Below are 11,647 nucleotides of genomic sequence, written 5' to 3'. Positions count from 1 at the left end.
AACAAGTTTTTATGACTTTTGTGTATGGAGAGCCGGTACAACAGTTGAGGGATCATGTATGGGAAAGGTTAACCAGGTATGGTCTTGCAAGATCAGAACCGTGGTTTATAATAGGAGATTTGAATAAGATTACTGGTAATCATGAAAAAGAAGGTGGGACGCTAAGGCACCCATCATCTTTCTTATCCTTTAATAACATGATAAGGGATGCAGGATTAATGGAATTCCCAGCCAGAGGAAATAAAATGTCCTGGCAAGGGAGAAGGAACAAAGGTTTGGTTAAGTGTCGTTTGGACCGTGCGCAGGCTAATGAGGATTGGCACGCACTTTTTCCATGTTCTTATATAGAATATTTAGGCATGGTGAGTTCTGATCATAGACCAGTGGTGGCTTATTTGGATAATAAGATACAGAAGCGACGAGGACAATTCCGGTTTGATAAAAGGTGGATCGGACATGATGGTTTGCTGGATTCGATTGAGAGGGGTTGGGGGACACCGGCAACAGAGAATACAAGGGTTTTCGTTTCAAAAATTATTAATTTTCGACACGAGATTTCCACTTGGCGTAAAAATAATCCACCATATGGGAAGGAAAAAATCAGTGAGCTGCAACAGGCGCTGAAAGAAGTTCAAAATGATAATAGCATAACTCAAGAGGATATTTTGGATGTCTCGAGGAAATTGCAGGAAGCGTATAAAGACGAGGAAGAATATTGGCAACAGAAAAGTCGTAATATGTGGCATACATCAGGAGATTTAAATACAAAGTTTTATCATGCATTGAGAAAACAACGTCGGGCTCGTAATAGAATCGTTGGCCTATATGATACGAATGGTGAATGGGTTGTTGAGGAACAAGGTGTAGAGAAGGTAGCAGTAGATTATTTTGACGATTTATTTCAGACTACCTCTCCTACAGAGTTTGAAGGTTTTTTGGAAGAGATTATACCTACAATTACTCCTCAGATGAATAAGAGTTTGATTCGGCTAGCAACTGAAGAGGAAGTACGTCAAGCTTTGTTCATGATGCATCCGGAAAAAGCTCCAGGACCGGATGGGATGACGGCTCTTTTCTTCCAGCACTCTTGGAATATTATAAAGAAGGATTTACTGGAAATGGTTAATGATTTTATGTCATCAGGGATTCTGGATGCAATGTTAAATATGACGAATATTTGCTTAATTCCTAAAACGGAAAGGCATACGCGAATGACTGAACTCAGACCGATCAGTTTATGTAATGTAGGATATAAGATTATATCGAAGGTCTTATGTCAGAGATTGAAGGTGTGTCTTCCTTCTCTGATCTCGAAAACACAGTCGGCTTTTGTACCGGGAATGCTGATCTCGGATAACATACTTATAGTCCAGGAGATGTTTCATGGATTGCGGACTAATAAGGCGTGTAAGGATAAATTTATGGCCATAAAAACGGATATGAGTAAAGCTTATGATAGAGTTGAATGGATTTTTATTCAACAAATTATCTCTAAAATGGGTTTTGATCAACATTGGATACGCCTGATGATGGAATGTATTTCCTCAGTACAATATAGAATATATTTCGGCAAGGGGATCCTCTTTCTCCTTATTTATTTATTATGTGTATGGAAACGTTGGTAGCGAATATTAAAAAGGCGGAGAGGGAGAAACTTTTGACGGGTATAAAAGTCGCTAGGGCTTGCCCTTCGATATCCCATTTACTCTTTGCAGATGATAGTCTTTTCTTCTGTAAAGCAAAAAGGGAAGAATGCCGGACTATTCTCCGGATCCTTAAGGAATATGAAGTGGTATCAGGTCAGCAGATAAACTTTGAAAAATCTTCGATTCAGTTTGGGCATAAGATTGAGGAAGATTTAAGGCAGGATTTACGGGACATCTTGGGAATACAAAATCTAGGTGGAATGGGATCATACCTGGGAATACCTGAGAGTTTGGAGGGCTCAAAGGTACAAGTTTTTGGTTTTGTTCAAGAGAGATTAAATAATAGGGTCAATGGATGGACTTTCAAGTTTTTCACTAAAGGGGGTAAAGAGGTGATTATAAAATCCGTGGTAACAGCTCTACCAAATCATGTAATGGGATGTTATCGTATTCCGAAAACAGTGATGACAAAAACTGACCAGTGCAGTGGCACGGTTTTGGTGTAGTCCAGGAGGTAATACTAGAGGGATGCATTGGAAATCTTGGGATAAAGTCTGCGTGCCTAAGGCTGATGGAGGTTTGGGTTTTAAAGATCTCACAGATTTTAATACGGCCATGCTCGGGAAAAAATTTTGGAGGTTAATTGAGAAATCAAACACTTTATTTGCAAGAGTGTTCAAAGGAAGGTATTTCAGGAATGCTTCACCCCTGGAACCAATTAGATCTTACTCGTCATCTTATGGCTGGCGTAGTATTGTCTCAGCTAGATCTCTGGTTAGCAAAGGACTAATCAAAAGGGTGGGATCAGGATCATCTATTTCAGTATGGAATGATCCTTGACTTCCATCCACCCGCCCGAGACCAGCAAACAAAAATCAACACAACGTTTTCCCGGATCTCACGGTGGATTCTCTTATTGATGAAACATCAAGAGCATGAAATTCACAGGTTATCAGGACTTTAGTGGACCCCAATGATGCGCAGATAATTGAGAGTATACCGTTAAGCCGGTTTCGGACAGCGGATCGGGATGACTGGCATTTTACAATGAATGGGGGATATACAGTTAAATCAGGATATGAGGTGGAACGAGTGTATCCAGACAAAGTTAGGCCACCACCAGAGTATGGCCCATCAGTTTCTTTATTGAAAGCACAATGTTGGAAAGTGCGCTGTCCATCAAAGTTAAAACATTTTCTTTGGCAATTGGTTACATGTTGCATAGCGGTAAAGAAAAATCTAAGGTCTCGAGGTATTCAAGGGGATATGATCTGTGCACGATGTGGAGCACCTAAGGAGTCCATCAATCATGTTTTTTTTGAATGCCCTCCGGCAATCCAGGTTTGGGCATTGTCACGGATTCCGTCAAACCCAGATTTTTTTCTCCTGCAATCACTATTTGCAAATATGGATCATTTATTTTGGAGGGTGCCCCCACCAATGGACGATAATCATTTTGCATGGATTCTATGGTATATATGGAAAGGAAGGAACAATAAGGTCTTTAGCAATTTGGATATTGATCCCCGCGATACCCTCAAGTTGGCGGAAACAGAATCGGCCCTCTGGGCTGAGGCGCAAATTAAAAATGAACAGGGATCTGATCAGACCCGATTGGTAGTGAATGCGACATTGCCCACTATCTCCGGTAGATGGTGTTTCACGGATGGTTCATGGAAGGAAAATGATCGGTTTTCGGGACAAGGATGGTGTAGTACTCTAGAAGGTTTTGACAGTTTGATGGGAGCAAGGAATACTAGAGCGGGTCAATCCCCACTGCACTCGGAGATGGAGGCGCTCATATGGGCAATGGAATGTATGAGGAACTTAAGACAATATAATGTTACTTTTGCGACGGATTGTTCTCAGTTGCTGAAGATGGTTTCTGAACCCGAAGAATGACCCGCATTTGCAAGTTATTTGGAAGATATCAAGATCCTGCAAAGAAGTTTCCACAGCTCAGAGCTCATCCATATACGAAGGACGCTAAACACAAGGGCGGATAGTCTAGCACGCAGTGCAAGAAAGCAACCCTCGTTTGTAGTCCACATGGATGTGGAGCTACGAGTTTGGTTCACAGAGTCTATATGAGCCTGTTTGTTTGCTGACAAAAAAAAAAGATTATATCAATAAAGTTTCACCACTCATAATTTTACTTTTTAATTTATGTTTAAATTTTAAAAATAATTGCATTAATTATATTTCAAAATATCATACATTTGATAAAAATATAGAACTCGTATCCGGAGGGAGTAACAATTAGCCCAAAATTACAATATAAAAAGGTAATATGTAACTAGTAAGAACAAAATCCAAACTTCAGTAATTGTATCCTCCACAAGCCATATAACTGATTATTTTAGGGCAAATCTCCAAAAATAGCACATTTCTAAGTTTATATCACAAAAATAGCACTCAAAAACTAAAATGACCAAAATAGCATTTTATCTTTTGAAAATTTTAATTTTTTTATTTTTCAAAATTTGAAATCTTATCCCCAAAACCTCATTTCTCAACCATAAACCCTAAACCTTAAACCCTAAACTCTAAACCCTAAACCCTAAACTCTAAACCCTAAATCTTAAACCCTAAACCCTAAACTCTAAACCCTAAACCCTAAACTCTAAACCCTAAACCCTAAACCCTAAATCCTAAACCCCACCCTTTAACTCTAAACCCTAAGTTTGTGACTTTTGATAAAACATTAAGTGTTATTTTTGTGACTTTTGACCTTGAGTGCTAGTTTGGGAACAAAAACTTGATTTAATGCTATTTTTGTCTTTTTCTCATTATTTTAAAATAATAATAATATGAAATTTAAGGCTGTTATAAACTTCTAGATCCAAAACTACATCAAATACTTATACTAGTTTGTCTAAACGTCTCCTCTCCAGTTTTACGGCTATTGTAGTTGAGCTTAGGACATTTCGTATTTTTGTTCAAAGAGGAAATTTTGCAAAAGTCTTCACTTCGTATTAAATAACTCATATGTAACTTTCAGACCAAGAGTACAACAAAGTACAAGAAACTGACCCAACAATCCCAAAGTCATATATATACTTTGACAAAACAAAACTAAACAGTAACGGTGAATAAAAAAATAGTATGAAAAATCAAACCTTTCAACTTTCCCTTTCAACAACTGTCATTAATATTATTAGCTGAAAAGCCATTACCAATCCCCAAGTATGACACTTAACCTCACGCGTAGCTTCTTCCCTCCGCCATGAAAGCTCCTCTCTTTCTCCTCACCCTTCTCCTCATCCTTCTTCTAAACCCAATCTCAGCCGTCGATTTCGTCTTCAACGGCTTCGACGACTCTCCTTCACATCTCTCTCTCTTCGGAAACGCGACAATCGAATCCAAAGTCCTCACCTTAACCAACCAAACCTCATACTCAACAGGCCGTGCTCTGTACAACACCACCATCCGCACAAAAGACCCAACAACCTCCTCCGTCCTCCCGTTCTCCACCTCCTTCATATTCGCCATGGCTCCATCCAAGAACGCCGTCCTCTCCGGCCACGGCCTCGTCTTCCTCTTCGCGCCCTCCACCGGAATCAACGGAACCAGCTCCGCTCAGCACTTGGGTCTCTTCAACTTGACCAACAACGGCGACCCGACCAACCACGTCTTCGGCGTCGAGTTCGACGTCTTCGCTAACCAAGAGTTCAACGACATCGACGCTAACCATGTCGGAATCGATTTAAACTCGCTTGAATCTGTCTTCTCCAACACGTCTGGGTTCTGGTCGGGAGATGATGAGAGGAGTCCGGTGTTTGAGCCCTTGAAGCTTAACAACGGAAGAAACTATCAGGTCTGGATTGATTACAGAGATTCTATAGTCAACGTTACTATACAAATCGCTGGTAAGATCCGACCTAAGACTCCCTTGCTTAGCAAGCCACTGAATCTCTCTGGAGTTGTGGAGGACGAGATGTTTGTCGGGTTCACGGCGGCTACAGGGAGATTGGTTCAGAGCCATAAGGTGTTAGCTTGGAGTTTTAGTAACACCAACTTCTCTTTAAGCGACGGTTTGATCACAACTGGTTTGCCTTCGTTCGTCATACCTAAAGACACAATCTTGAAAAAGACATGGTTTGTGTTTGTATTAGCATTGATCTGTTTCTTGGTTTTGTCCTTGGTGGGGTTTGTTACGTTTGTTGTGGTGAGAAGGAGGATGGAGATAGCGAGGAAGAGAGCGTTGATGGAGGATTGGGAGATGGAGTACTGGCCACACAGAATCTCGTACGAGGAGATTGAGTCTGGAACCAAAGGGTTTGACGAGAAGAATGTGATTGGTGTCGGTGGGAACGGGAAAGTGTATAAAGGTTTGTTGCAAGGAGGAGCTGTAGAAGTTGCGGTGAAGCGGATCTCGCAGGAGAGCAGCGATGGGATGAGGGAGTTCGTAGCTGAGATCTCGAGTCTCGGTCGGTTAAAACACAGGAACTTGGTTTCTTTAAGAGGCTGGTGTAAGAAAGAAGTTGGTAGCTTCATGTTGGTGTATGATTACATGGAGAATGGAAGTTTAGACCGGTGGATCTTCGAAGAAGATGAGAAGAAGCATGTGCTTAGCTGTGAAGAGAGAATACAGATTTTGAAAGGTGTGGCTTCGGGGATATTGTATTTACATGAAGGATGGGACTCTAAGGTGTTACATAGAGATATTAAAGCTAGTAACGTGTTGCTTGACCGTGACATGATCCCTAGGCTGAGTGATTTTGGGCTAGCTAGGGTGCATGGACATGAGCAAGCGATTAGGACGACCAGGGTTGTCGGTACAGCTGGTTATTTAGCTCCTGAAGTGGTTAAGACAGGACGCGCATCGACACAGACCGATGTTTTTGCATACGGTGTGCTCGTTCTTGAAGTAATGTGTGGGAGGAGACCTATTGAAGAAGGGAAGAGGCCGTTGATGGATTGGGTTTGGGGGTTGTTGGAGAAGGGTGAGATTGTTAGTGGGCTTGATCCTAGGATGGTGGTGATGAGAGAAGGTAGTGATGAGGCGGAGAGAGTTTTGCAACTTGGTTTGCTTTGTGCACATCCTGATCCGGCGAAGAGACCGTCGATGAGACAAGTGGTTCAAGTGTTTGAAGGTGAGAAGTGTGGAATCGAGATACAGCGAAAACACAAGGCACAAAGTAATTCCAAGAACTCGTATATCTTTTATTAGAAATCCTTTACACAATCTCTTACAGATTTGTTTGATCCGAATTACACAACTCGACACGGATCGATTTCTAACAAACCCAACTTGCTTGACTCAACACCTGTTGATCAAGTCTACCAATTCACTCAGCTATGAAACCCCAAAACCCTTTGTGTTTCTCTCTGAGAATTACAACGTGAAAGCTCTAACCCTAATCTTAGGTAAAGCCACCATATATATTAAATAATATTTTCCTATTATCTAATATAGTATTTCCTATATTTTAGCATCACCAAATATTCCAATTCGTGATCTAATAACATTCCTTTAATGCTTATTTCGTCAACCAAGCATATGGAAATATGACACATCATCGCATCTTGACGTTTCCTTTTTATTCTCCGAAGCATGTGTCACACATTACTCTCCATGTGTAACACATGTACACGAACCAAAACTCCACCACAGCAGCAACCTATCAAGCTCCAAGTTCTTGAGCTTACATTCTCCCCCTTTTTCACTGAGTTTTACAACTCAAGCTCAATAACATCTAACATCTAACTCCCCCTGAATCAAGTACCATCTCCCCCTACTTGAGTGGAAAACTCTGTGAAAAAATTCATTATACTTGTTGGACCATCAAAACCCTCAACTCCTTCTACGCCATCGAACTGGTTCTTCAAGTTCAGTATATTGATCAACCATTCGAGTGTATGACACATTGGTATGCTCGTGTGACACACCTTTCGTAAATTTGGGATACAGATCTTTCTTAGCTATCCATACATATCCATACCTTCTAGGTTCCACATAACAAGGGTTCATCCTCCAAGCTCGCTCAATCTGGTGTCTTCGAGAATAACAAAAATCAACCTTATGACCATGATTCCCACAAAACAAACAACCATTCCTCCTAGTTATTGCAGGCTTTGGAGAGTGTAGTTTTGTCTGAGCATTAGGTTCTTTTTCCACAGGTGTAGATGTATGTCTTTTCTCAGCTTTCGAGCTACTTTCGGGGTTAGATGGAGTACCTTTTACAAACTTGATAACATCGAGTGGAATAGCTTGATCTTTTGGAGCAGCACCCTTGTATCCTAAGCCCCAATTCACCTTTGGAGGTTGTCCAACTGATAATATCTGATCTAAAGTTTCAGATCCTCTGTTCAGCATCCTTAACTTTTTGTAATTTTCACTGAGTTCTCTTTGCAGCAGCTGACTTTTCTCGCGTTCCTCATTCAATAGTTGTTTCGTCTGATCATATTTAGTCTCCATACTCTTTAGATTGTAGGCCTGCTCAGAGATTTTCTTATGTGAACTATGTGGATCAGACTCCTTCTCTTCTTTTGACACTCTAGTCTCAGATTTATTGTTGGTTTCCAACTCTAGAATGTTCACTTTTGCTTTCAGCATTGTTGTATCTTTGATAAGCTGAATATTTTCTTCACTGAGTTTAGCAAATTGACCAAACAAAACCTGATACTCAGCTAGAAGATCCACATTTATATCACTTTTTGCATCACTATGTGACACATCGGAGTTGGTGTGTGACACATCGGAGTTGGTGTGTGACACACACGACGCATGAAATTCACTTTTAGTGATGTCTTTTTCAGACCCCATAGCTCCATGAAGAGCCACGAAATTTAGAGCATCTTCTTTTCTTTCTGGCTTTTTATCATTGCAAATTCTCCTCATCTTCATCTTCTTTGTGTTCACACAATCTGATTTTATATGCCCATAACCATTACATCCATTGCACTTGATTTCGTTTCTCTTGAATGATGGACAATCTGTTTTGACATGTCCAATACCATGACAGTTAAAACACACCGCTCCCTGCATTTTATTTTTTCCTTCTTCTTTAGGCAGTCTGTCGTTGAACATCTTATACAAGAGATTCATGGTTTCTTCAAGTTTCTGAATCATCAGGTGAATAGATTCTTCAAGTTTTTGAGCTCTTTGGATGTCTTCATCAACTGTAACTGTAGAGTCTTGAGCAGGCTTTGAAAACTTAGATTCCAGTTCCATCTCCTCAGCCTTCAATATCCCTACTACCTCAGCAAACTTGAGTTCATCAGTGTTCATCGTCAAGTTTATTGCTGCTTTATGTGCTGCAAACTTAGTAGGCAAACATCGCAAAAACTTCTTCACCAATTTCGCATCTTCGTATTTTTTACCTAAAACTTGTGATTCATTGGCTATGGAGCTAAGCTTTGCACTGAAATCTCCTATCTTCTCATCATCAGTCATCCTTATGTCTTCAAACTGTGATGCAAGCAAATCCAATCTTATCCTCCTAACTTTCGCAGTACCCTCAAAAGCATTTTGTAGTATATCCCAAGCCTCCTTAGCTGATTCACATCCCTGTATAAGCTCAAATTGCTTTCCATCTACAGAACTGAAGATTGTATCCAGTGCTTTCGCATTAAACCTTGAAAGTTTTTTCTCTGTTGCAGTCCACTTTGTCTTCGGTTTAAGTGTCTTCAAGCCATCTTCTTGCATCACACATGGTTCTTCCCATCCAGATTGAACAACTGTCCAAATATCTTCATCAGCTCCACATAAGTTTGCTCTCATTCTCACTTTCCAGTACCCATAATTCACATCATTCAGCAACAACATATTATTTGCCAAAATCGCCATATTCTCTTCTCAGGATCTCACCTTGGTTCGAAGAACTCTTCTTCGTTTAGATGTCCTGCTCTGATACCAATTGTGGAATCGAGATACAGCGAAAACACAAGGCACAAAGTAATTCCAAGAACTCGTATATCTTTTATTAGAAATCCTTTACACAATCTCTTACAGATTTGTTTGATCCGAATTACACAACTCGACACGGATCGATTTCTAACAAACCCAACTTGCTTGACTCAACACCTGTTGATCAAGTCTACCAATTCACTCAGCTATGAAACCCCAAAACCCTTTGTGTTTCTCTCTGAGAATTACAACGTGAAAGCTCTAACCCTAATCTTAGGTAAAGCCACCATATATATTAAATAATATTTTCCTATTATCTAATATAGTATTTCCTATATTTTAGCATCACCAAATATTCCAATTCGTGATCTAATAACATTCCTTTAATGCTTATTTCGTCAACCAAGCATATGGAAATATGACACATCATCGCATCTTGACGTTTCCTTTTTATTCTCCGAAGCATGTGTCACACATTACTCTCCATGTGTAACACATGTACACGAACCAAAACTCCACCACAGCAGCAACCTATCAAGCTCCAAGTTCTTGAGCTTACAAGAAGGCTGAGGTCTTTGGGGCTGAAAGTAGTGAAGATGTCGAGTCATGGATGGTGATGAAGTTTGGATCTTGGCGAAGTTCGAGAGAGTTTTCGTATGGAAGCTCGTCGCATCCGACCATTGAGCAGGTCAGATTACAGTCTTTAGACGTGTCTCTGTCGTCTTGGAATAGCTCTATTTTGGACGGGCGGTGATGATGATTAACATAAATGGCTTAGGAGAACTCGAGGATGTTGTTGTTTTGGGAGATGGCCTTACTTTGGTTCTTGCTGTGCACATACAAGGTTTTGTAAAGGCATTACATTTATACATGTATTGTTGTTGTTAGTGTTTTTGTTTTCTTTTTGGATTTTTTTTCCAATTTTTTTTGTATTGTAAAATAAATAAAATAATAATTTGTGTCAAAAAATTAAATAAATAGATTCATTTTATTACCGCAAATAAAGATTCAAAGAATGCTAATTTAGGAATAAACACAAGCTAACTCTAAATAAGATCAAATTACTAAAACGTATATGCTGCGTATCATCTGTTCTATTAAAATAAAATCTTACTAGACCCTGATCCGTGCGTCAATTATATTCGTTCATATTATATTCATTAAGTAAATATTTTTTTTTTGCATCTTAAACTATCTATTTTTTACGAATGTGTGATATCATATAAAAAATATTAAAAAAAATAAGTATAGAGTTAATTTGATAATTTTAAAAACAGAAATTTTTCTTTCATATGCGATATCATATAAATAATGATCCGCCCAGTTAACAAAAATCATGATTATTTTATGTGTAATTTTTTTTTATTTTGACCTTTTCCTTAAAAATATATTAAATTTTACATATTTTAATTAGAATATTTTTAATATCTTTACCTTTTTATTTGAAATGCAACTCAATATTTTTAGAATTTGTTTGAAAAATATGAAAATTACATTTTAAATTAAAATGATCCTAAAATATAATAATTTTTGATGTAAATTAAAACTCAAATTATGTCAAAAATAATAATATTCAATGATAATAACAATTTTAATTGATTATTTTTAAAAAAATACATTTACAAAAATATTGTTTGAAAGAAAATTCATTTATCTTTCAAAATATAAAATGAAAATATTATAATTAAATAATAAAAAATATAAATAAAAACCATAAATTTGGCAAATGACAACTGAGTTATATTATGCTAAAATTTTCTTTCTAACAATTTATCAAATGACAAATGAGTTATGAGCAAATACTACCATATAATTTTTAAAAACATAGCCATTCTTAAATATATTTTGAATAAATAATTATTTTTAAATTTAATCAACTGAAAATAATATCCGTAGAATTGTGTGAGTCAAATTCTAGTTTTATTGAGGCATGTTATATATTAGTGCTGCATGTTTTATGTAACATTTTAATGATGCACGTTTTTAAAAATCTTCATTATTAAAATTATGCACGTAAGGATAACTCATTAGTTTTTTTGGTTGATTAAATGACATTATGTCCAAATTTATTTAAGGATATTTCATTAAGGTAACTGAAAAAGACAAACAACAAAATTGGAAGTTTAAATTCATTTAAGCATATTTCATT

General features: G+C 38.1%; 2 protein-coding genes across 2 annotated transcripts; both read left to right on the top strand.

Annotated features, from left to right (window-relative positions):
- Nucleotides 1–3,086: 3,086 nt before the first annotated feature.
- On the top strand, nucleotides 3,087–3,548 carry LOC125592564. Its single transcript, XM_048767804.1, has one exon. The coding sequence runs from the start codon at nucleotides 3,087–3,089 to the stop codon at nucleotides 3,546–3,548; it is 462 nt and encodes a 153-aa protein (XP_048623761.1).
- Nucleotides 3,549–4,599: 1,051 nt separating this feature from the next.
- On the top strand, nucleotides 4,600–10,489 carry LOC106376385 (L-type lectin-domain containing receptor kinase VII.1). Its single transcript, XM_013816455.3, has 2 exons — nucleotides 4,600–6,749; nucleotides 10,063–10,489. Exons 1-2 carry the CDS (start codon nucleotides 4,873–4,875, stop codon nucleotides 10,250–10,252), a joined length of 2,067 nt encoding a protein of 688 aa, XP_013671909.1. The 5' UTR covers nucleotides 4,600–4,872; the 3' UTR covers nucleotides 10,253–10,489.
- Nucleotides 10,490–11,647: the final 1,158 nt, after the last annotated feature.

Source organism: Brassica napus, chromosome C9 (genome assembly GCF_020379485.1).
Source record: "Brassica napus cultivar Da-Ae chromosome C9, Da-Ae, whole genome shotgun sequence".
Classification (NCBI taxonomy): Eukaryota; Viridiplantae; Streptophyta; class Magnoliopsida; order Brassicales; family Brassicaceae; genus Brassica; species Brassica napus.
Note: the sequence above shows the minus strand (reverse complement) of the source record. Positions and strands in the feature narration are given on the sequence as shown.